Here is a 27,983-nt window from a genome sequence, read left to right on the forward strand (position 1 = left end):
CAGTTTTCAAGATAGTAAGTTGTTCTTTTGCAGATCAATTGTACATATATTAGAAGTGTGCATATTGCTAGGATTTTGATTTCTGATAATTTATGAAAAAATACCAGCTTTTGAACTAAGTCATTTTGCGACAAAATATTGCATATAGGGTTCTCCATTTCACTGGATACGGTAGGTAGTGTTTATCAATTTAGGGTTTACATTGTACATGGATTATGTGTACAGTTCAATTAAAAGGAAACCCGGTTTACTGTCACATTGACAGCTTTTCACTTGTTTTGATTTAATTTCTAAATTCAAACTATTTGTACATGTAGTGCAATGATATTAAGGCTTTTCAATAGATTTATTCACATCCGAACATATTTATCATTTCAATAAAACCAATGTATGATTCCTCATCATTTGTATAACTTTTAGCACGATAAAATATTAATATATTTTCATTATTATGCAAATATTTCGTCATCTACGTCACTGATGAACTGTATTGAACTATACAAATAATTTGTAGTGTTATTACAGACAAAAGCACTGATATGTTTAATATATAGTGGATCAACTCAACTTTATATTTTAAGGAAAAGTTTATAGTTTGGTGCTGAGAGGACAGTTATTTTGATCAAAGCACAACAATATCAAGATATTTTGAGAGAATTGCTGAATAAAGATTTCATTGTATTGCAAAAAATACGATTTCGGGCTGGGAATAGAAATATTAAGTTTGTAAATGTTGATTTTTCAAATCGATTGAATAAAATTTAAGTAATAATTTTCATGTAAAATGTGAATAACGGAAAAAGCTATTTCGCATGAGCGAACGAACACAGCTATTTTGATTCCATTTCAGCTTACGTCTATCTTTATGATAAATGTGAAGTCTCTGTAATCGGATTTTAAAACCTTTATTGTTTTCATTAGTAACAAACAGCCATAATAACAACATACAATATAAAAAGGGATTTCCTTACAACTATTCAATATGAAATGAATATTAAACTTAATAATTAATATGTTACACAAGTAATAGTTAAAACAATATGAAACAAATTCACATAAAAGCATGTCATATGATTATCGATACACCTCAAAACAACGTTTATCCGGCAAAACTATCACATGAGAGTCAATAAAAAAATATCGCACATTTATAAAGATTTGTGAAAAAAAAACTAAATGACAAACGAGCATCAAATTGTTCAAACCATGTTATAGCTGAAAAATCAATAAAAATAGCACGTAATCTTTACAAAAAAATAAAATCCTTAAAAAAAGAATTAAAATTGTATCGGAATTCAAAATAAAACCATGAATGATAAATCCAAAAACATTAATTTCATGTTTTAGTAACAAAAATTAACAGCACCGACTGATTAAAAATTTTGTAAAAAAAAAAAAAAAAAAAAAAAAAAAAAAAAACTAAAAAATAAGGTTTAATTCGAAAAATTGCTCTTTATAAGGTGGAATAACACATCGTCACAAAATGTCTAACCTCTGATCGAAACGACATTTTGTTTTATTAAATGGATTTTATCGATAGCAACATATAACTTACTCTATAGCCGATCAGATAAAGTGTCGGGCTTGTGAGCCGTACATCCCGAGTTCGAATCCCGCAGGGACTTTTGCTGTTACTTACTGAATTGTATTTTTTTTTTAGACATTCATATTTAATCCCAAAACTGCAAATTTTTCGCTTATTTGACATATGTACAGTTTAATAGTTTATTCATCATTATATGTTTCATAATCAAATGATGCACTGTTAATTTGAGTGACCTTTTCCAGGTGTGTTATTCCACCTTAATTTTATTATACTTTCACCGAGTATTATTGACGGAGATTGATAATGAACACAATCTACCTGAACTTCCATAAGTGGAATAAATAGCATCATTCATTCACTACATGTGAACAGAGTGTCCATAGACATCGACTTCTTTTTGTGATTCTTGAGCATGCGTATCCTTCGCCTCGTTTTGGGGGACTGTTCTTTCACAGGAAACGTTTCCGGCGCTGCGTTGCTGAGACACGGATCAGTTCTCACTAAGTGGCATTTTGACATGGCGTCAGTCAGCTTTGAGATCCACATATCCTTGTGAACGATGAGAGGAAAAATAGAGACCAATATTAACATAATTTGTCAACAGCTAACGATTGCTTATAAATTCAAAATTATCAATATATATTGTATACTAGCATTTTTACAGAAATAATTTTGCTTTTATTTTAGATAATCATAGGGTTTAATATGATCTCAGCTAAATTTTTGTTTGGAAAGGGGAAAAATATAATTTTGCGTAAGAGTATGTTTGTCATTAATTCCTTTACTTCGCTGCCATTTGATAGTTTCGCCCTTGAACAAACAAAACGACCAGAAAATGTAAAGAAAGAGAGGACATTTTTAAATAATATTTGGACTTTGTAGTGTTGAGTACAATTAAACTCGCAAATGGAACTTGGCATGAGGAAGTTTCAGTCAAAAGTACGTAACATAAACATTGATACATTGTCAATTTTTCCGCCCCCGTTTCTGGTATTCTGATATTTCCTTTCATCGATTTAAACAAAATACAACCCGTTCCACAAACATCGATATGGAAATAGCTGGATCAAGAACGCCTGCCATGACTTACTTTCGTAAATTCCGACTGACACTGAAGAGTGTATAGTCCTATCACTTGTTGGAATGACGTCACTTGCACCAAAACCAAAGCGTTCTTTATGTTACCACCTAAATGTTATACAATCGGAAATGCAATCAAAATTGTTCAGATTTACGCACAGAGTATCCTGCCATTGCAATTTTTATTTAAACAATTGCTTGTTCAAAATTAAAATAAATTTTTTGAATTTGAAACTCATAATTAAATACAACATAACATATAAAATATATGTTTTAACGTCAAGGAATTGATATAATGCATGACTTATCACATGTTTTTAACATTGTAAACTTAGATATCAAATAAATCAAACATCCATAGCAATATTATACAGTCAGACTTCGTTAAATCGAACTACATGGGACTGTTTAAAAACTTTGAGATATCCAAATATTCAAGATATCGAGGGTAAAATACTTAAAAAATAGGTGGTTGGGACTTACAAATCACTTCGACATATATCCATTGCCTTCGATATATCAGTGTATATAAGCTGTATTAGAATATTAGGCTTTATATCATACATGACTTATATCTAACATCATGGACTTGATGCTTAAGCATTAATCAATGTCATATAGTTCGATATCATACCTGACGTATCGTAGGTGTCAACATCGTGGACCTTCAGATGGTGGAGTTCTATAGGCTGCCTGTATACAACGTAGAAACATCGGCAATCCAACTGTCCAAGATCGGACGGCTTCTAAAATGTGGTCATTCATAGAAAGATCAGAACTTTTATCCTATTATTAAAAAAGATACGTATTTCGGGAGGTTGGGAATGTTCCATCGTATTTCAGCTATTTCATACAAACCACCATTGTCTAAAGGTGTCTAAAGGTTTCACGAGTGAGATCTGCTCTGATGTCAGTGGGCACCAATTACTCACCTTTCGCCCTCGCTTTGTTTTGGTAATAAGAATCATATCATCAAATAAAAACAGGTAAACATCAATGTTTTTCGTTGTTTCTGAAATATAGAAAAACATCAAATATATTCATATCATGGGCATCAGTAAAAGGCAAAAACGTATTAATACAGTGGGTTTCACTATAGGTGGAATATGAAATACATGTACGATTTGCCACATGCATTACGTACGGACTAAAGTAAGTGGTCCTTCGTGTAAGAGGAGCCGATGAGGACAAGATAGGAGCGAGGAGCAAGGTTGAGACGAAAAAGATGCACGTAAGCACTGTCAAAATATAATTATCAGAAAATAAAACAGGAATAATACAATTCACTAATTGCAATTTGTACATTGTATCTTTTATTGAAAGGCAATTGGATTAAACGTTAACTGCACGTTTTTTTACTTGCAATTGGTACTTTTTACAGTAGAAAAAAGGAGATTAACTTATTTCTAATACTCAACCCAGAACTTAGAATGACAAGATAAAAATACCAGTGGTGTGTCATCCAAACAATCACCGATAATTACGTAAATACAAATGTTACATTTATAGAAGCAATTTACTATTTATCATGTCATTATTTCTATCACATGTTTATATACAAATTAACCGACTGACATTAAGGCCACACCTCTGGAATGTACGTCCTTGGGTCGAGATCAGTGACTGTTGGCCAGATAATCTGTTGCTGCAGTTCTTGTAATCGCTTTGTATTCCTTTCTCTTCTCATTTTATCATCCAGACACTCTGCAATGAACAACAAATAATATTTTCGCATGGACGGTTAAATGGTTATTGAGTTCGGAATATTGTCATATTATTTTCAATGAAAGTTTTAAAACTGTTCAAGTTGTTAGCATTTTTTGAAACCCAAATACTGGTATGTTTAAATATGAATACACACTTTGTCATGTTTATTTTATCCATAAAGAACATGACAGTATTTAACATGAACCAACAAGTGACATGTAACTTACGCAATGAAATTTCGACTTTTCCTATTGTCAAAGCCAATATGTTTTTGTCATAATCTGATGATGTATATTTGCGAATATTTGCAAGCAACAAAGGAAGTTTTGTACAGTGTTGCATGGGCGCGACTAAGAAATCATTTAACTGCAATCTCCGACATCGAGGATCTTGGGAGCACCACTGAAATATTAAGAAAAATATAAAATGGAAAATAAAGATAAAAAGATAGAAAAAATGCGTAAATCTTTTACTGTGTATAGGTACCTTACCTTTTCAAACTCAACAAAGTTCTCGTTTTTTCTGAGTTTCTCCACATATTCCAGACATTTAGAATAAGATATGCAATATGTGTGGTAGACATTCCCATCATCTGACAGTTTAGAAAACTAAAAGTATAAAGTAATCAATTTTTAAGAATATACCTTTCTTTAATTTCAAAACACCTGCTATGTACTGCTTTAAATATATCATTATTAACTAGACTGCATAAATACCTTCAATGCATTGTATTAAGAACGTTACCTTATCTAACGCCTCTATCAGTGACGACGCCGGCCAGATTTCCTCGGATTTCATGTTCTTTAGTAAAACCGTTAATAGTTCTTTACAGAATGTATAGCTTACCTATGTAAAAAAGAAAATGTCCGTCTGTGCTTTTAGTAAAACAAGATTGTTTTTCAAAACCGTGAGTGTTCATTTTTAAATTAATATATCTTATTTTTAAAAAAATGGTTTTGTAAATGAATGTATAAAAAGGTTTAGTTGTATTTTGGGAAACTCAACAATATTTCTGTTTTCACCCTGTTAGTCATATGACTATTTTATTAAAACACTTCAAAACCTACAATTAAACAAACTGAACCAGCTTCCAATTATATATGAACATAGACAGCAGTTACTGTTACTATTCTTACATAGCACAACTCATCCAGATTACTGAAAATTTCGTTTGGTTCTGCAAACATCAAATACCCGTCAACTTGTAGCCTCTTCAAAGGTTCCATAAAGCACTAGAGAAAACAATCATTGAAAACACAAAGAAAATGAATGACTCTGATCAAAGCAGTATCATTTTGATTTATCTTAGGCAAAGTTTTGATAACAAATATTTCATATGTCTTAGTTGCAGTTAGTTTTTCCCATCATAGGAAGGACAGAACTTACATGTTTTAAGACCATCAAGTGGTCTATAAGAAAAACGCATTCACTGGTGAATAGTTCCCAGATAGCCTCCCGTCTTTTCCTCTCTGTGTCTGGAAGTTTAAGGGGTTTTTCGTCATTCTCTGTTCTGGCGATAAGGTCAGACCAATGGAATGACTAGAATATATAAGGATAATTATTCTTTATTATCGAATTCAATGTCAAAGATACTCACATCCATATTGATCAAATTCAATTGTTTTAACAATAAAAACAATGATTATATTTCAAAAACCATGAACGAGAATAATACACATTTCCAACGAATTTAATCAAATAAAGCCACAAAGTTAAAAAACTATATATACTCTTTTACATTTGAAACATTCTTTTGCGTAGTGTATATGACTGGAAATAAAAAAAACACTTTCTGATGAAAACTAAGAAATCTGATACACTATCCATAATTTCCATGATTGAATAAACTTGTTTAAAATTCTAAAGCCATCTTTTATGAATATAAGAGAGATTGGTTTGAAAGAACTAATATCTATGCCCTTAGAACTTTATAAGAAAATTTTACTTTATTTAAAGTTTTCACGAAATCAAACATGAACTAGAAAAGGAATGCATAGAATATCGATGCTAATAATACCATTTTATTTATAGAATGTGGCATATTTCACTACAACAAATAACCAGTGTGTAAATCTGTAAAAAATGGTTGAATGTAAAAACAAAAAGTACAGCAAATGTATTATTAATGTCTTATACATGTACTTCTTACATAAAGTGGTATAGTTGATTAATCAACGACATTTGTGTCAAACTTGGGAAAAATACAGTTTGGGACCATGAGTTGCGCTATTTAATAAGCAAAATAAGTTTTTAAAGTTATTAATGATACACTGTAAAAATATAGAAGATTTTAAAAATTACTAGTAGTAAAACATTTCATTTTAATGCTTTGTGCCTTTACGATGGTTGAATCTTTGGTTTTCGTATTTTATTGCATTAGTTATTCTGACGCATATTGTCTTCCATTGATGGATGTCAATATTTTTATCATGTGCTACTTGTGTCTAAAATATTTTCTTTCTGTTTCATCTCATGATCCTTCATTTAAACAACCATCAAAAATGATACCTAAAACAGAGACAAGCTTTTTGCAAGCTAAAAGACTGTATGCTGAACAATTCAATTTTTTGATTTACATTTCAAAGTTTTGTCGCCATTCCAGTCATTAAAGGGTGCATAACATGTTATCATGACGTAAAGAATTCTGACTGTTAGATCCACTAGAACTAAAATTAACCGCAAAATTAATGTTCGATCCATACGTGTTGGCGAAAGCTTCTCAAATTAAAGAACTAAAATTAACCGCCTGTATTCTTGTCTTTCCGTCAAACGAGTTTTCATTTAAGAGTTATGCCAACTTTCCATATGATTTAATCTAATGAAGAGCGATATACATGTAACAGATTAAAAGGTCTGTCTTTTAGATAACTAAGCAGACATTGATTTTGTTTTAAAAGAAAAGGAAGACAAAACACATTCTCAAAAGTTGGTTTTCAAATAACAAAGAATGACAACAAATATCTAGGATGAAAGAGTGAGTGTGTGGAAAAACGTGATTACATAGTATGAACTGTACAAATTTTGCTTACAAGAAAAACGTTTATTAGAATTTTGTGTAAATGCAAAGCATAAAAAACAACAAATAACCTTTCCCCGAGATCTCCTCTAATAAGTTTTGTTTGATGACCCCAAAACAGTATTAAGGGTGCCTGATCTCTTATTGTTAAAGTAAAACATTACAAACACTTAAGTTTTTAATGTATTTGATGAATGCATCTACTACTGAGAGCATTGAAAGAAGCCACTGCATAAACCAGGTTTAAAAAAATATCTTGCTCAAATTAAAATTTTTGAACACTTCATATTGTAAAATGGTTAATCTAAACGGAAAGCTATAACTTTCCCTTTGAAATGATTTATTCATGATACCCCCGTTCTAAAATAATACAATACCTTATATCCTGATAGATCGTTGTCTGAGAACTTTGATGGTGTGAGAGTAGCTAGAGCTTCGCTTAGTTTAGTGATTTCATCCTTGCTTCGAGTTCGAATCTGATATAACATAATAAAGTAGCCACCACATGTGTTTACGGCCAGACAAATGCATATTTGGAACTTTACAATTTTATGTCGCATTTACTTTTATCATAACTAATTATGAAGTTTAAAATATATGTATATCCATCATTGAATATGTTTAAAATTTATACTTGTCGATATTACAAGACGTATGCTCATCTAACTGAGAATGGTTTTACTCACAAGTTTGTTAAACGAAAAAGGAAATGTCTGTTTTCCTCTTCTATACTCTGCTGAAAAATATATTTGAAACTTTTTAACCCAGTACAATATTTTCAAAAATGCTACGTAGTATATACTTTAAAGTCAGATAAAGCTAACTTTCAAACAAGGTTAAAACCATTTACAAAATAACTTTCACTCACCATTTGTTCCGGAGTCCGAGTTTACATCATGTTTGTAAAAATCGGCGATTGTGTTTCTTTTGACAAGTTTCTTTCTCCGATCCCTCAAAGCTCTGTCCACTTGGTAAGTAGTGGTTTCCAGGTCGACAGAATCACGGCGTTTCAGAGCTATCATTCCCCTAAAAGAAAACAGGTTTGAATGGCACTCTGTCAACCAGCTGCGCTTTGACATACCGACAAGGGGAAATGGGTCGTTGTCACTTTGATACCATGGTTACCAAGAAAAAAAAGTGAAGAAGAACCTCACAGATCGTTTTCTTTGCAGCAAAGTAGTGAATTAATAAATCATTCCTTTCTTTTTCTTTCTTGAACAATTTTAGAATGCATCTGCCTCGTTGCAGTATACCGAGAGAGAAAAGCTGATATTTTGTGGACGATCTTGATACAGCAAGCTAAAACGGTCGATCCTTTCCATGCGACAAAATAACATATTTGGGTGAAAATAGATCATATTATTGCATGCTTGGTAAGCATGTTGTTTTTTCCTTTCAATTAATTTGCTAAAAATGTGGTAATTGATATTATTATTTGGATGGTTTTTTTATCGGTCAAAGGAATTGATCGGTGCACGGATAGAAATTGTTCGGTCAAAGAGTTCATGATTTCCTAGATGTTGTAAAGTGCGATATATGATCCAGATGCTAAAAAATTAATCTAAATTGTTCTTTTTGTCACAAGTAGGTGAAAACACAATTTTATTGACTCTAGGAATCTAAAAACCATTTACCTCCTTCACAATTTAAAGGCAGCCCCTTTTATTTCAAATACTGGCATATTTCAATGAAAAAATAAAATATGTGAATTTTCCATTAAGACATGCATCGCAAGATCATTTAGTTTAATCCTCAGTGCAATCAAATGTTTAAAAACATTAATAATGCTTTGAAAATTTAATTATGTGTAGACGTAATGGATTTATTTTCATTTTTTTTAAGGTGATCCATTACCATAAGGTGTTCCAGTAGTGGTAGGCTTTTTGATATCCAAATAAGGTTTCATAAATATTTCTTGTTTATGCCTAAATAATCAAATTTGAACCAATAACCTGTAATTATGGCCTACCTGCAGATAAGTAGTGCTTCATATCTTATCATTATCGCCATTGTTTGGAATAGAACAAATCAATAAATATATATATTTTGCTAACAAGACTCTTTTCCGAAATCAATTCAATTTTGTGCAAAGTTCATTTCCAAAATATCCTTAACATCAAACGGTCACTGGTGATATTCCGCCGACCTTAAGAATTAACATAGAGATGTTCTACCTGATTTTACTTCAGAGTAATTCGCAAATCCTTATATCCGTTATGACAGCAAACCGTTGCATTGCGCGTCCGTTGTTTACTTTCCTTGGCTGACTGTCTATTATGACGTCACCTTGTTTTGGAGTCGCGAAGAGTTATTTACGTCATCGTTTACGAATCAACAAACCAGAGGCGTATTTTGAAATAGAGGGAATGTTCTCTAGATATTATTCCTAGCCGGTCAAAATCAAAAAATATTGACCGGTCAATATTTTTCGGACGAGCTAATATTACAATTATTGACTATTCGTCTATAAAGAGTTATTTAGTGAGAATATACTACTGAATATATATATATATATACGCAAGTTGCATCTGTTCAAGAAAACGAATGTTTTATGTTTTGCTTTTATAAAGAACTGAATGAAATCACGAAAAATCTTTCAAATTTCAAAGTCAAATTTTTTTCGAGATATCAAATAAAGCAAATACGAATGTCATCGAAAAACAATATTCTTTTTTGAATCTTACACTGAATCCCAAATATCGGTTGGTTATAATTTAGGATCTAGGTCGAAAACGAATACCATAAATCACTAATTTTAAAACACACTCAAGCTCTACGTTTTCAATTAAATATTGTTTAATTTCTTTATAAAAACAAAGTTATCTTTATAACTTGGCATTGATTATTTGTGAACGATAATTGTAATGCTTCTCCAGAACGGAAAAAAATATAATTCACACGATACTCAATAGAATAGACTATTTTTAAATAACATTTATATACTAATTAAATAATTGATGCATCGCTAAAACAAAGGCAAGTTTGTAACAAAATTAATAGAATGTTTCTAAAGACTGTTATAATGAAGTAATTATTTGAATCTTTATTGAGCTAAAATTAAAACATTCTTAATTGCAATAAATGGGTACAGTCAAAAGTATTATACATGTAGCTTGATTTGACATACTAAGGAAAACTTTTGAAAATACATGTTTAGTAAGAAATCTTAGAAAACTGAATTATTCATCTTTTTGTGGCAGCTGCATAGATCCGTGATCAGATAATACAATCATAAGTTAAACGGAGTTGGATCAATAGGCAACTTACGGTATATCATTAGGAAATCGGATACAAGGATTTGCAATGACGTCATTAGGTAGTTTTAACCATCGACGGAGGGGAAATGTAGCATGGCATACATACATAATTGACAATTTATCTTTGACAGGGATAGTTTTCTTGGTTAAGAAAACGGCGTAAACTAAAATTAAGTGGACCTTAAAATGAAGAAAATGTTCGACACCTAAATGTATAAATACATTAAACTTGGTCTGATAAAAAATAAGACAAGCAGTTCCTTGTCTGGAAACTACAATTTAAAGGAAATAATATCTATACTCGTCTAATTAAAATATCTTGAGCTGGTTGTAAAAATATGTCATTAAGGAAAGTTCACCTGTATACGAGTTCTTTCCACAACTTGATTTAAGTACATACATGTATGTATCTACAATTTATAATACAATGACTTATATAAAAATCAGACCATGACTTCAGCGTCTGAAAATTAAACAATCGACATATATTTATATTTTGTTAAAGAGAACATTTATTTTCTTAAATGTTCGACACTTAATATTAATTAAGGATATCAATGAACTCTGGTGGTAACATACTTTTTTAAAGTATAAAAGTAATATATTTGCCTTTGATATTAGATAATTATTACAATTAATCAAATTTCCATCTTATATTTATTGTATGTAGAAAATGAACTTACTTAAGCAGATCTGGTTCTTCAAAAGAATTGGAAGGCGTCAGGTCTGGAGACTGGCATCTCAGGTTGCCCACATTCTGAGCGAAAACAACAAATCTATCGATCTTGTGGCAATAGTTATGTTGGATTTAAATTCATCTTTATTACTTACAAAGCACGCAATGTTCAGCCAAAATGTATCGATATTTAATCTTATTTACCGTTATAGAAAGAACTTACTTGTGATTGTATTGGATTGAACATTTTAAAAACTGTTTTAACACGTGTTACATGCATTTTTTTTTTTTACATAGATAAATTAAGTAATCTTTAATATTATAAAATTGCTTTTCAGTCTACTATTGTAAAACTGTTAACAAAGGAATATTCATCTATTATCATAATTATATATCTTGCAAAACAAGTTTGTTAACGGTTCTGCCTTCAAAAATATCCTTTACTATTAAGAGAATTTTTTTTAAAATAATAAAAAAAAATAGTGCGATGATCTATAACGATAAAATGCTAACCTATCTATTCTGACCCATATAATATCCCCAAAAGCTGAATATAAAATATAAAAACACCAACTGTTCAAGAGATCTTATTGATCTATTGCACTGTGGTCCATGGTGAAAATATCCAATTTGATTTGATAGCTCCCGTTGGAATGAAATAGACAATAAATGTGACCTATGAGAAATAACATAACCGTTACTCATATCACCACGTCCTAAGCAACGTTTTACACCTCTTTTTGTTAGGGTATACCGACCTTATATCTTTGTAAGAGCACAACACGCCTGCCTTATAAACTTTTTATTAGAAAGAGACATCAATATTTTGTAATCTACCAACAAAAGTAATACATCTGCAGCCAAATCAATCAAAAGAATTATTTGAAAGTTTGGGTTAAACAGAACTTTGAACCCAATAGATCTCTTTAAAATGTCTTTTGTTTTAAACCCAAGGTGACATACAACAACCCTTAATTAATACACATATGTAATTAAAAATATATTCAGTAACTATAATAAAATTGCGATTTGTGTAATTGCGTATCGTTTTTATTGCAGTCATTTTTATAACATGTATAAAATACGTATAAAAAAGTTATTAATATCTTGGTTTTCACCAATAATTGTTTTTCAATGATATCGGAAATGTACATTTTTAGATCCTAAACCTAGAATATCGTATATCCTTTATTATGAGACCTCCGATTCCATTTAACAGAGAGAAATCCCCACGTCACATTTTCAAGAACTCCTCACGAATCTTCCTACGCAATCGGAGACAACACCGACGATTGATGTTTCCAACGACAAGGTAAAAATCCAAAAATAATCGATTGTCTGACTATCGTGCCTAAAAAAATGGCAACACAAATCATTCGAGTTGATAAAAAAAGAACTAGTTAAACCATTCTTAAATTATTGTTTAACAAATCTACAAGGTAATAGAAATAATTTTTTTTACATTATCAATTGAAATGTATAAGTGTTTTTAACTGATCCAAGAAACCAATTTTTATTACCTGTAAAACAATGTCTTCTTCGAACTAATAACCGCTTTAAAAGTGGATTATAAACCATACGACAAAATGTATTATGCACATATCATATTTTAGAATATTATTTTTGCATTCTTCCAAACGTTATTCAGTATATTGACTGCTTTCTAAGAAACCATAAAATAGTGAGATTCTATGCATAGACCTCTGAGGGAAAATCCTTGAGTTAATCCTATTACATCTTTTTGCGTATATGGCATTTATATTCTCTGCCTACAAATGCCAGATTTGTAATTTGTAAGCATACAGATTGTCAGACGGATCCCGTCTTCGTTCATGAAGCAAGTCTTATATCAATCTTTGAAGACAATGTCTTGAAAACAATGTAATCATTAGCGGTCGATGTTCCATCTCTCGGGACTTTCTTACATTTTGCCAAATGATTATCATTAAACACACTTACAGAAGACATCGGTCTTTAAAAAAACCACACGACATGAGACTAATTGTCTTTAAGAACGCTGGACGGTCGTGGTCATTTTAAAGCTATATTTATCTCCTCCAAACAAAGAGCTTTGTATGAAGATAAGGTAACTGTTCAAATGTTCAAGCTAAAATATTTAGATTTTTTCTTTACATAAAAAAATGTAAGGCCAAAACTATCATATTCAAAAGTTTACGTTTGATCTTATGGTTAATTTGTTGACCATTCAGTCTCCTTTAATTTTGGAGGCGTTGAGCCCTTGTTCCATTATATGATATAAACAGACTGATAAGTTAAGAGTTTATATGAAGTTTGATTGAGTTTAACTACTGAACATCGATATACAAATCGCACTAACTGCTGAATTGAATATGTCTTTGAAGATTATTTATTACCTTGATTTGCTAAAAAGTAAAACTGCTTCCTCAATATTCATAGCTAATCGATACTGAATCGATCATTCATACTCTTAAAAGAATTCAATTATAACGAAAACCAGGTATTTATTTGTTTTGTTTTAGCATTAAAAAGCATCTGTGTCTTAAGAAAGATGATGAGCACATTTCTTGTAAAAAGCTGTGAAAAGCTGTGACAATCTTTTTTTCTTACAATGGTTGTGTCAAAATTGTTCTAGATTTCACAACATTAAAAGACAGAAAATATAAGTCCTTACCCGATTTTAGTCCACCTCTTTCCCTCCTCGTACTTTTCCAAAAAAAAAACTTTCACGACAGTTGTCTTAAAAAACCTTTTATGCCAGCAGTCTCAGTAACATTTAAGAACATCAAGATCGTTCTAACCTGTGCGTCGTAAATGGCCGGCCGTCTTTCCCGCCGAAGCTGTGTTGGGGAGGGAGACTCCGGGTCGCTGTCAGAGGAAGCCGAGGTCAGGCTCGATGAACTAAGTCGGTGTTCCAGCTGAAGCGAAAAGTACAAGAATTCCAAGTACAGATATAGGTGTCATATAGACATTGACTTTTACAGTTTCCAGGTCAATGGTATACACAATTATATTCACCCAATATTCGATTTCAGATAAGAAACTAGCTCACAATTACCAGGCTTTACAATGATAGGATACGTGCAGCTGAGTTTCTGATTCAGCGTTCTACGTATTGTATTGCCATGAATAATTCACCAGTTGATTTTGGTATTTTAACTCTATCATTGCAAACCTTCATATCAATACAATAATTTGATATCTTCTCTTTATAAAAGACTAAATAAGATTCAACGTTTAATGAAAAAAAAATCTGAAACAAATATAATTTCTTTTGTGTCATTGCTCAAACGCTTAAATAAGACTGTCATTGTGTGCGTTGTAAGAATCAGATAAAATATTCATAAAGTTTAAGTCACAATGTTATCGAACATTATCGATGCCAAGTCGACTATCTTTTAAATTCTTCGGTAAAGAAAGAGATGTAATAATATAATTATACCGTAATTTGTGGTTCCCTAGGGGTATTTCAAACAGCCTTGTCGGCTTACATCCAATAACATAGCCGTGGAAGAAAGGTACGAATACAACGTGACAAACTACATCTGACTAAGGGATATGGGGAGCTAATTTTTGCTGATATATCTATAAGTCTTTGTATGAGGCTTAGATATTAAAAAATTGTTTGCTAATATTGTATATTAGTTAAAGTCATCATCGAAAAGGATCGCCATTTCCTCACTTTGATGGCTACATCAGCATGATTTTTTAAAACAAATTTAAATACTTGATCATAAATTTATAAAAACCCATAGTATTATCAATTAGATAGTTTTGTAAATAAAAGGTTGCCCAAATGACACAATTATCATCAAAATATAAATTTACGATAATGATATGACAACTATACAGATCCAACAATCTAAAGTTGAATTAAAAAAACTCTCATCCATTAAACATTGAAGTTATATAACTGACCAGCTCTAAAACAATGTAAAACTTAAGGTGGCTCATTACACCTTGAAATATTTTCTCAGATTAGCAGAAAATTACTTGATTAAGATAGATATCATAATGGATAAGAAGTATTTCAGTCCAATAGGCAAAATAAATGTGCAATTTTGGATGAAAATTACATTCTTGAAAATTTAATTCCGTAAACATGAACAAAAGATCTTCGGTTAAAAAGCCCAATTCTTTAACCATTGAGCTACGACGTTATACAACCTAACCGAGCGATATATATATAAACAGTTTGACAAAACGTTTAAGTCGCCGTCTTATGACGTAGTGTTTAAGTCTAGGTGTAGTACGGTAGGTACCTTAAAGACTTTAAAAAATACTTTGAGCTGCATGTTCTAAACTGCTGCTACAATGCGTTATCATTTTCTCCTCTTCAATGTTTAATATAAACAAATGCATGCATTTTGTGTTATCAGGATATTAAGAAATCATATTGTACTTTATTCATAATATCGCACTTCTATAACCGTACAAATAAAGAATGAATAGCTTAAAAAAACCACAAAACGAATACGTCATGACATACGTCTATTAAAAACCAAACTGAGTTTACAATGGACAAAATATAGAGTTTATATATTCTTCTTTTCTTTCGTAGGACAGTGATCGATAAGTAATTTTCTCTGAGATTTCCATTTTCCGCTGTCATAAATCTCATTAATTACTTTGCTAGCTTGGAAACACATGCTAATTTTCTAAATTTATCATGCTTTTAACGTAATAGAGTCAAATAAAATTGTTGCAGTTGTTCTTTTTAGTACTTAATTAGCCTCAAAATTACCTAACATAATGTCATTTGACGACTTTAATGTTGAAATGTCTAAAGAAATATATCAACCTAATTGGTATTCAATAAGTTAGAATATAGTTTGTAGCTATTTCTTGACTTGCTGCATCATATTAGCCATTCCAACCACTTTAAAAATATCAATATATCCTTTAAAGGGGAATAGTCACGATTTTGGTCATATTCTATTGTTTTGTTTTTATTCGTTACAATGCTTTAAGAATGCATTTCTAATGATCAAATAAAATTTGAGAGTCAGTCGTAGTTATAAGTAAGATACAGGGCTCACAATACTTTGTCACGTAAACAAGGCTCGTGCTCCGTTTTTGTTTACATAATTTCAATAAACCAGTAAAAATCGTTTTCAAGCTAGATTGTCTATCTTTTTATATATTTTAAGCATAGACAAATAGTTCCTAACGTTTAACACATTTATATTAGGTCTAAAAATGTAATTTTCACTCCAACATTCTTGTAAACAAAAGCTGTCAAGTGATTACATAGTAAAAAATAGTAAGCTCTGTAACTCGCTTTTAACTCAACAAATGGCATTCAAATTTTGGATGTCTATTTAAAATATCTTACTGCAACACTATAAACATTAAAATCGGGAAAATAATGTTTGATCAAAATCACGACCACGCCCCTTTAAATGTTTATCAATAGTTATACACAGTATAAGTTATCATTAATATGCACTATACTTTTATCAGCAATCGTATATTTGAAGTTTACTGCAGGTATTGTGGGTGTATATTTTGCGTGGATATTGCTAAATTAGGTTATTACGATAACACTACTGAATTCAAAATCCACTGATATTCCCAAATATTGACTGACATTGTCTGACATCCACTGTACATTCACTGTACCTCACTGTACATTTCATTGACTTCCACTGTATTCCACTGTACCCCACTGTACATTTCTACTGAACAGCACTGTATCCCACTGTACACCACTGTACAGTCCTACTGACTTTCACTGTACCCCACTGTACGCCTCTGTACAGGGCACTGACCAGCACTGTACCCCACTGTACGCCACTGTACCGGGCACTGACCATCACTGTACCCCACTGTACGGCACTGTACCGGGCACTGACCATCACTGTACCCCACTGTACGGCACTGTACTATTAATTTGAGAAAAAAATCAGATTTTTAAATCTTCAGTATATTTTTTTTCTTCGATATTTATTTTTATTATGCTGTATATAGCATTATCATTATGTATACAGATAACTTGACAGAAGAATGCAACAGGTCGTTAAATTTATTTAATACGTTTTCTTTAGTAATAAATGTCTATTGTTATTGAATGTTACGATCATAAAATTTTGATAATTTCTCTAGCTATAAGGTGAAAGTATTGAATTTTACATGTTGAATCTGATTATTAAAAAAGTACATGTCATTATGTTCATTCTGCCAGTCATTCAAAAATACCCCCCCCCCCCCTTCCCCCCACAATCAAGGATACATAATCATTTCTTTAATTCTCTGTGTCTCATATGCTGTGTTTTAGCCACTAAAAACAGTCAATTAAACACAGAATCCACAAAATATATCCATGCTTGTTTTTTTTTTGTACACATGTCCAAATATCATGACTGCCCGCCCGACTACACAGGTACATTTTGAAGGTAGCGTGCGAGTTTCTAGCTCATTTGTTAATTGATTTCTTTTGATTATAATATTTGAATATGCATTGCAAATGTCGGGTTTTAATTTTACAAAATAACACCTACTGCAGAATACATTATACATTTTAAACATAATCAGTGACATATTAAGCGGTAATTAACTGTATCATTAATTTCAGCAAGAAATAAAAGGAAGGATTTAAATCAAGGAAGGTTTTAACATGTTGTAATATGCGTAGCTGTACAGTTTTCTTAATATATGATTTACTTTTAAATGTTTAAGAAATAAGATATATAAAATGCCCTACGCTACACACTTTTTTGTATAATGAGAGAGAGAGAGAAAGAGAGAGAGAGAGAGAGAGAGAGAGAGAGAGAGAGAGAGAGAGAGAGAGAGAGAGAGAGATATTACAGTTATATCACTCTCTGACAATATTGTATTTGTGTCATTTGCAAGCGTAGAAATGTCACAATAAAATCTATGTTGGAAGTGTCGGTTGTGATGCCGTAAGGTGATTTTAACGTGCTTATACCTTTCTCACTCGGGGCCTCAAGTTTTAGCAATAGAAAATTCATGAGAGAGAGAGAGAGAGAGATTACAGGTATATCACTTTCTGACAATATTGTATTGGTGTCATTTGCAAGCGTAGAAATGTTCACAATAAAATATTTGTTGGACAAGGCATTTTAACGTGTTTATGCCTTTCTGACTCGGGGCCTCAAGTTTTAGCACTAGAAAATTCATGAGAGAGAGAGAGAGAGAGAGAGAGAGAGAGAGAGAGAGAGAGAGAGAGAGAGATCCATTTATCAGAAATCGATTAGAATAATAAGAAATTGATTGTCTATTAATCTGCTTCTTTTACATATTGATTATTTTTCTTTATGTCTTACGTTTATTTTTGCCAACCAACTCCATGGTTTTAGAAAAATATCTGCAAACTTTAAGTCGAAAAATGAAATGTAATTATATGGATAATATCAACCCCCCCCCCTTTTTTTTTCTTCCCGAATCCACTTGATACCCCTTGCAGTACTGTGTTATGTCAAAACGATTCATGTTAAGCAATCGGTTAAAAAAATTAATGCATTTTTTTTAATCACTATTAAATAGATATAATAAATCCCACTTTTGTGCAAACATTACATAAAACTAGTCCTACATGTAAATAAATTATAATAATCTTTTAAGACATATTTTAAATGACTATGATCCCAATGCACCCGACAACCATTATGATTATTTTTTAATCAAATGTAAAAATTCAGATTTTTTGTTTTAACAATGTATTTCCCCGACGTTTACATCTATTTATTCCTAGGCCCCAACACATATACACAGGTGGTCAGTTTTCACACCTTGAAACAGTCACCCGGCCGTGTGTATAGTCTGAGCTTTTCTGTTAGTTCCGGGTTTTTCGTTGTTCCCAGACAGACAAAAGAATTTTTCTGTCGACATACACAAAGAAGGAGACAGTACACTGTCGATATAAAATATAACTTTTTAGCGTTGACTTTCAATCATTAAGAATTTTTAAGACAATCATTGAATCACGAACTTCAAATCATTTGAATCCATGGACATTATCCCGAAACTAAAGATAAATACATACTTTAATTTTTTTAATGCCAATATGTAGATTTAGCCGCTGTCAACATTACTACATGTTACCGGTAGTACCTTATTTAAATACTAAAATATTCGTACGTTAGCATGGAGAGAGAGAGAGAGAGATTTTATAGAAGATTTGAAATGTTTGCTATGATACAATATACTGGTTTCAATAAATGAAGAAAAAAACAGAAGAAAAAACGAAAGATCGTTTTAAAGGCCGAACTTTCTTACCGGGTGGTAAATCTCAGGTGAGGGCGGGGCTTAATTTCTAGAGGTGTGAAAGCCTCCGGGGCTGGAAGTCTACCTGCGATCGTGAACGCTGCTAATCACTATACACAGGAAGCAAATATTACACAAGATATAAAAAATAGTCAGAATTCGTCATAGTTTAAATATCTTTTTGTTATAATGACCATACGAAGCGATTTTATACGGAAATGTCGTCAGAGCACGTGTGAAAAGCACAATTAAAAAAATTCAGTAAACTAATTCTGCTTTAAAGATTTAACTCAGTTCATTGTGTTTAGCACTTGACATTTTTTAAGACGTTAATTTTAACAATTATAATTGTATAACAGGCACGTAGCATCGATTTTGAAAGTGGGGGGGGGGGGGGGGGCAGACTCATCCAAAAAATCTTGACAAGCAGGCCCCCCCTGCCCCCCCCTCCCCCGCTGCTACGTGCCTGTATAAGAAAACCATACGATCAGTAAAAATATTCACTTGAATGTAAAGGCAGCCATTATACGATGACTACTAATGGAGTTCGTTTTCCATTGAGTGACGTTTTCGTGCAACAAGTTCCAATTGAGTGTATAATCAGTAAATACAGCTTTAATAGCTCATGAGTTTGTTTTAAAAAAGAAAATTTTGTATGCATGTTTTGGGCTGCATGCTCAGTCATCGTCGTGAAATTTATTAGGTCATATACATTCAACATGATTCAAAAATAAATTGCGTATTTTCAATTACTGAATAATAAATTAAACTATTTTTCTCATTTATCCGACCCTTACACAATTCACTTATTACGGAAAAAGAAAATAAACATGTTTGGCTATTAATTAAGGTGTCGCTTACAATTGAAGAGGTGCTAAAATTAAATTGTAATGCAGCAAAAATATTGCGCGCCGGGGGGGGGGGGGGGGCTTATGCATGCCTTCCTGACTTTGGAGGAGAATAGTTACAACATGAGAGAGAGAGAGAGAGAGAGAGAGGGGGGAGGGAGGGAAGGAGGGGGTATATTTTTTCTTATTAAAACTGTTACTAAATGTATATCATGGCAACATTCTTAGCTGTGCAAGAGAAGATACATGTAGATGTATTACATGTGTTGATAATGAACAGTGTTCAAATTCAAAAGTGTATAATTAAACGTACTGTTACGGTAATAGGGTGAAATATTATTTGAACACTGTTCGTTATCACCATATTTCATTTTTAATTTAACACAATACTTATTTTGATATCAGCGACTGGTGGGGGGGGGGGGGGGGGGGTGAGGATTTATAAATGTTTAAAATGTATAATATCCGACTTGATTTAAGTAATAAAAAACGCATCTAAAATGATTAATATAAAGAGTGTCTCGTTTATTCATACATGTTATGTTTTTTAAAAAATATATTTCAAATGGATTTAATAATCTAAAGACCACAAATTCCCTTATAAGGGAATTACATAATATCATGAACAAGGTGTCAGACTGACAATTTACAAGGTTGAATATTGGGACATTCACACCTTTTGATCTACTGAAAGTATGTATACTATACACAGATACTGACTCACTGATCTTCCTGTGAAGTAAAACTTCAAAGACATTTTAAAGTCCAGACCAGTTATCTTCTCTCTTTTGAAAAAAAAGTCAGTATGTTGAGCAATATGGTGGAATTTTTTTTATCGTTAAAAAATTCAGATAATCTAAAACTATCTATAAATTGTAATTCATAGTTTTAAATTCTCTTTAATGTAACATATATACTAATATTTATTTGACGATATTGATTAAATGAAATTCATTGTAAAAAAAAATCAACTAGATATTTAGTTACTAAAACATTGATTTTGAAATATATAAACATATTTTTCCCTTTTTATTGAATAAGTTGCTATATTTTGTATGATAATTGGATTCCGAGTTTTTAGATAAATACATGCGTGGATCGGAGGATTAGGGGGGGGGGGTCAGAGGATTATTTAATTTTTTTTTAAACTTACATAGTACAACTATCCAAAATATGTCTAAGCTCCCCCAGAAAACAAGTATCCCTGCCCTTTCCCTGGAAAGAATTCTGACCGCGCATGTAATTATATATGAACTTAAAGAAATAGAAGCCCATTTTCTCTCTTGTAAGCAGTAGGAAAGAATCAAAACAAATCCAGATTTTGGTCTCAAATAAAGTAAATATTCAATTCATTGTTTAAACATAATAACTTATAAAAACATACTAGGTACAGTGGGTTACAGTGGTGTACAGTATTTGTCAGTACCCTGTACAGTGGTGTACAGTGGGGTACAGTGCTGGTCAGTGCCCCGTACAGTGGTGTACAGTGAGGTACAGTGCTAGTCAGTGGGTAGGTACAGTGCTGTCCAGTGGAGTACAGTGGAGTACAGTGGCTCTGTACAGTGGGGTACAGTGGGATACAGTGTGGTACAGTAGCTCTGTACAGTGGGTGTACAGTGGATTTACAGTAGGGTACAGTGGTTATACAGTAGATGTCAGACAATGTCAGTCAATATTTGGGAATATCAGTGGATTTTGAATTCAGTAGTGTAAAGAGAGTGTCCAAAGGCGTTGACGGTCGCATTGTTACAGCATTGCTTAGGATTTATGTAGAAGGGAATTTTAATACTTACATGATTGTGCAAAATTACTAGTAACTAATTGATAGTAGATGTTGCTCAAAAACAAGATTCAGGAGATGAAGAATGATGAAAATAAATGTGTTTGTTTTATTCTGTTTTTCCAAAATTTCGGATTCCACTTCATAATTAAAGAATAGAGAATCATGATTTACTTCACTTAGATAACCTCGCCAGCAGGTTAGTTAAAGTCTCAGTCTGTATTTTCATTGGCAAGATGTAGAGAATAGGATCGACCTTTGTACTAAAAAAACCACTTAATATGTACATGTATGTTACAGGAGCAAATGATTGTACAATTGTATTAAACCATAAAAATATCGATCTAAGGGCAACAACTTTGCTTTTGTGATAAAAATGTCTGTGTGTGCCACTGTAAACTCAGAATTTAAAGTATCACAGTTTGAATGTTGAAGTGAAAATTACAGTTTTAGACCAAAAATAACGTGTTAAACGTTAGGAACTGTTTGTTTATGCTTAAAATGAATAAGAAGATAGACAAAACAGTTTGAAAAAGATTTTTTACTGGTATATTGAACTTATGTAAACTAAAACAGGGCACGAGCCTTGTTTACATGACAGAGTATTGTGAGCCCTGTATCTAACTTTAATGTTCTCCATTACTTCATACTATAGCAATGATCATACAATTACTGTTAGAAACGTTTAAGGTAACGAACTCTATTCTTAATAATAATAATTAAATGTTAAACTTCAAAATATGTTGCAGAAAATACATTAAAATTTACCATAAAAATTAGTAAAACAAACTCGTTATTTTCTTCTATGTGGTGTGTTTTTATGCAAACAACGAATAATGATTCATACAACAGTTATATTTTTTGCGGCCCATTTGACGTTTGCGTCAATAGGATCTCTTGGTTAAGTTCATGTAGAAACAAGTTATAGAGGAAGGAACTCTTCCTTTTTATAAACAAAACTATGAAACTATCCAGATTTGCTTACTTATGGGTATATGAGTACAAGTTTAGTTTTAAAGAATTTTAAAGGTCTATCTTTTCTTACAGTTCTTAACGAATAACAAAAATTGTCTTGTTTGTCCGTTCTATATTTGTCATAGATTTGGTAATTCCTTACTTATCATTTGAATACAATATTTTTCTCTGTTAATTAAGCCAAAATAAACACTAAAAATTGTTTATCTTGTCTCTTATTGACATATGGAATGATAAAACAAGAAAAAAATTCCCTTGGTTCATATGAGGTACTTACATTTAATGTATTTTGTACTTCGTATGAAGTATGGTATTTTTGGATATTTAAGCTGTAATTTAGACACGTGAAAAGTCCACCTGCATATTAATCTATCTTATTTGTTAACGCATAATATGTAAAAGTTGTTCGTTTACGTCAATTGCAAATAATCAATTGCCATTCTCAACTCCTTATTTTCATTATATGTTTCAATATCCGTCATTTCCAATGCTCTAATTAAATGGTTTAACTTTGAAACCTATTCAATTGTGCATAAATTGAAGTCTTGCTTCACATAGCAATGTTTACAGTTATTATTACCTAGGTAACTGAGTCTTAGTGACAGTATAAAAGCAATTAACCGGTTGTGCAGATAACTGTTATATATATGATGTGTAGTACCCTGAAAGAGGAAATTTAATGCAGGAAGAAAAACCACTTTCCATTTTTTCTCTTTTTGTATCTAGAGGACATATCTGCTCACAAGATTGTTTATCACATCGGTCATGATACCTCAGAAAGATCTAAAGTGAAAATGGAAAAAAGAAGTCTCTAGAGAGAACATAACTTTCGTCTTCAATCGATTTCTTTCCTAGACGTTCAGAAACACATAAAGCAGTCAAATGGATATAGACTGTCCGTGAGAGTTTTAATGGTTTCCTTAATACTTTCCAAGTTGATCGGTGCTAAACGGATAAATATTGAATAAGTACATCTACAGGAAAGGTCGGAAAATTTGCTTTGTTCATTGACATATAGTTTTTACCATTCCTTGTGCTCTTCTGGCGTACATGTTATATAATCCAACCGCTGGTTGATCTTTTCATATTGTTAAGCGTCCATGTATATTTAAAACGTCAAATACTACGTACTAAATAAACAATTATAGCATTATCAAATATTCGTGACAAAAGAAATCTGTTGTAAAGAAGTTGAGCGAACACACATTTGGCTGGATTTTGTTTACGTGTGAAGAAAAGGGAATCTTCTATCTATATTCATTCATGATAACGGCCTTGTTGCGTGAATTCCAATACTTGAAGTGGGAAATTTCGGAGTTTTTAATGAGCTTACAGTTGCAATGTAATGGATAAACTGTAATTGAATTCGCATTGTTATACATTATTGCATTGTTTTACTCAGCATAAAAGATTGTAAGCTAAAGATAAAACGAAATATTGTAATGCCTAACTTCATAATGTTAATGAATTCATAAGAGATGTAATAACTTATAAAAACTAAATATTAAATGAAAAATTCCTTTCCTGTACATGTGTTAATTTGACAACCAATACGATAACCCAGTAAACAATTAAAATTGAATCATCGAATTCAGTTTTAAAATACATGTTGCTCAAATATATTTGAAGGTCTATTTACAGTTGCAGTTTTGGAGAAAAAAAATATCTACAAATTAGCACATCTTTGGAAAATTTTATTATGAATCCGCTCTAAATGTTACCGTATCCATGTATCACTCTTCTTAACATTTTGTACAGAAAATGCATGTACAATAAATGTTTGACAATTAAGAACGTATGCAGCAATTCTTGGATTTAAACTTTAAGCCAACAGAATTTTTTTAAATAAAATCGAATACCCAAAATATTAAATGCTATTAGGTATCAAATATTTTTGACATATATTCGTTTGCATAAACTATGTCAATTGAACCACATTGTTTTCTGTTTTAAAAAAAACCTTAAGAGTAAAAAAACAAAAACAAAAACAACAGGACTCTAACACTGCAAGACATGAAAATACGATGTAACAAATTGAACCATAAACATCACAAATTGTAATTTACAGTAACATTTAAATCGTTTCTATTATAAGATTTTAATTTTGTTTTTTTAAAAGACATTATTACATTTTAACCAATAATTTGGATAATCATCTTAACAATATCTATAAAAGACGTAACGTACAATTTCCTATAATTTTCCATTAAATAGATTTCAAATTTTAAAACCAAAAACCCCTTAGGGTATGACGACCAAATTAATATGCTTTTTCACGGAACATGATTTTGATTATCGCTGCACGGTATATTTTTTTTTTCAATAAACAGAGCATATGGATATGCATATCATAAAACTCAAAGATTGATACAACCCTAAAATGAACAATTGACATCCCATAGTGAAGACATAAGACACATAACACGACGACAGTTCCCTATATCGTAGCTTCAACCGTCAGTTTTCAGAGTTTCGTTTGGGAGTTATTGTAATACCTGTACTTTATTATATTATATTATATTATATTATATTCTAATGCAATGTATATTTTTACAATCTAAAGTTTAAACTTATTTTACTTATATTCATTACTTCAAAAACCATGAAGTGTGTAACAGGTGTTTAGATTATGTCCGTATTCAAGTGGTTTTTTTGTGCTACGGCGAGGGGTTCGCGATAGGTGAGAACTACTAGGAAAATGGGTTATATGATCTTAAAGTGGCATGGTCACGATTTTTGTCAAATTCTATTTTTCTGTTTTTATTATTTACAATGCTTTAGAAATGCATATCTAAAGATCAAATGAAAATTGAGAGTCAATCTTTAAGTTTTAAGCAAGATACAGAGCTCACAAATCTCTGTCATGTAAACAAGGCTCGTGCCCTGGTTGTTGTTTTTTTTTTTTTACATAGGTTCAATGTACCAATAGAAACCCTTTTTCAAGCTGATTTATTTTTTTATCTTTTTATTTTTTTAAGCATAGATAAACAGTTTCTAACGTTTAACACATTCATTTTAGGTCTAGAATTAAAAATTTCACTTCAACATTTAAATTTTAAACAAAAGCTTTGTTTACATGGCAGAGAATTGTAAGCTCTATAACTCGCTTATCACTCAACAAATGACACTCAAATTTTGGTTGCCTATTAATAATGCCTCACTGAAGGATTGTTAACATTAAAATCGGAAAAATATTTATTGATCAAAATCGTGACCATGCCCCTTTAAGTTCAAAACATGGCTGGGGTACAAACATATACATCATTGAAATACAAAACTACATCCGTTTGATTTTATCAGTCCCCTACTTGCAATACCGGAGGGTGATATTGTCTCTTTCGCTATAGGTTCCATAGTGTCCCATTTTGGTTTTGAAGTAGGATTTTTTTCGCTACGGTTTCGAAAATAGTAGTGAAACTTCTGTACAGATATTGCGAAATTACAGATGAAGTTTGAAAGATGAATAAATTGATTCTAAACAACTCGTTTTCTTTCTAATCTAGTTTATTTGAAAAAAATCTTTCATCGAATTTCTCAAAACAAAGCCAGTAGGGTACATACATGTATATTGCTTTTTTAATACTCCCAGAATGCTTGTTCTAGAATGCTTTGCATGATATAGATAATCCAAGCTATGTGTTACAAAAAATACACATAATGCACCTGAATGCCCCCCCCCTCTTAATTATCTGATTAACAATAGTGTCAATAATAATCCTATATAAAATATTAATGACTTTGTCAATTTCCATTTGCTTTGCGATTTGGTTCATATTTTACCACTCTTGACACTCAGAAAAATGCAGTATTTAGCAGTTCCCTTCAATACAGAACTTTAAATCTGTCGTCATATATTTTGATTTGTTATATTCAAACAATGAAATTCTAGATCATTAGATGATAACAAACGACCTTGCTTTCAGCGATCATTTTGTTCTGCAATATATCATTGAATGGCTTAATTGGACGGAAAATTTTGCATTTTGATTTAATGGATTATTAGCCACTTTTGAATTGGAATAATTTAAATAGCATTAATGTAGTGCAATATTGTACTACATTCAATCAATAATTTGACGGATGAAGTTTCCCAAAATAGGGATTAATCTCTTTTTAAACGGCTGTTGCTGCCTGTATTATAAAAACTGTAAAGTCATAAAAATGTTTATTGGTTCTTAATTACTAAGTCCACACCAAAGGTAATATATCTAATAAAAAAAAACAAAGATTGTTCTATTTATTTATTTGTTTTAACTCAAACTATGAAATATATCTTACATTTTTAAGCGATGCCAAAGCAGTATATTGTGTTCTTTAATCTTTTTAAAGCATGATAAACATACTGTATCGTATTGTGTTCCACTGATTTTTTGGGACAAATTTAGTTTCCGCCAATTCAAGTACATAGTAAAATATTATAAATATATTCGTGTTTGAATATATAGATTAAAAAATAACCTAAATCAAATCATGGTTAACTTGTTAAAAACCGATTGCCACCAAACATTTACGTTGCTGTTTGAGTGCTAAACAATTACAATTATATTTAAACTAAATACAAAGGTGTTTTCGTCGGATGCAGTATTCCAACGAATGCATTACTACCATGTATGTAAACAATGCAAGTATGTTTATACAGCGTCTGGATTCATTTTCTTAAAGAAGGTGTCAAATATATTGAACAAAACAAATTGTACACAAACACAGGAAGCATCTGGTAGCCAACAGAGGTAACAGTATTAACATTAAAACTGTTAACTATAGAATGCCTTTTTGATATTTTCTTTCCAAAAAAAAATGTTACAACCTTTATGATCGATATCATTATAGATAACCATCTAAAAATATAGAATTCTGAAGATTTATTTGTAAACAACGTATTATAATAATTAA

At 31.4% G+C, this 27,983-nt stretch overlaps 1 protein-coding gene across 8 annotated transcripts in view; it reads right to left on the reverse strand.

Annotated features, from left to right (window-relative positions):
* The window catches only part of LOC105331637 (pleckstrin homology domain-containing family G member 7), a 38,606-nt gene that overhangs the window by 2,956 nt on the left and 7,667 nt on the right, over window positions 1–27,983 (reverse strand). For 2 of the 8 annotated variants that reach the window (XM_020068664.3, XM_011433913.4), the window contains 16 exons: window positions 14,063–14,179; window positions 11,290–11,363; window positions 8,218–8,375; window positions 8,036–8,085; window positions 7,727–7,825; window positions 5,720–5,872; window positions 5,470–5,565; window positions 5,078–5,179; window positions 4,825–4,941; window positions 4,561–4,735; window positions 4,215–4,330; window positions 3,771–3,864; window positions 3,559–3,638; window positions 3,261–3,372; window positions 2,637–2,734; window positions 1,395–2,095 (listed from right to left, as the gene is read on the reverse strand). In XM_020068664.3, the coding sequence (XP_019924223.2) occupies window positions 1,898–2,095; window positions 2,637–2,734; window positions 3,261–3,372; window positions 3,559–3,638; window positions 3,771–3,864; window positions 4,215–4,330; window positions 4,561–4,735; window positions 4,825–4,941; window positions 5,078–5,179; window positions 5,470–5,565; window positions 5,720–5,872; window positions 7,727–7,825; window positions 8,036–8,085; window positions 8,218–8,375; window positions 11,290–11,363; window positions 14,063–14,179 (1,839 nt within the window). In that variant the 3' untranslated portion in view covers window positions 1,395–1,897. The other 6 variants (XM_066081546.1, XM_066081545.1, XM_066081543.1 and 3 more) reach the window with 6 other exon arrangements.

The sequence above is a fragment of the Magallana gigas genome, chromosome 4 (genome assembly GCF_963853765.1).
Source record: "Magallana gigas chromosome 4, xbMagGiga1.1, whole genome shotgun sequence".
In the NCBI taxonomy this organism is placed as follows: domain Eukaryota; kingdom Metazoa; phylum Mollusca; class Bivalvia; order Ostreida; family Ostreidae; genus Magallana; species Magallana gigas.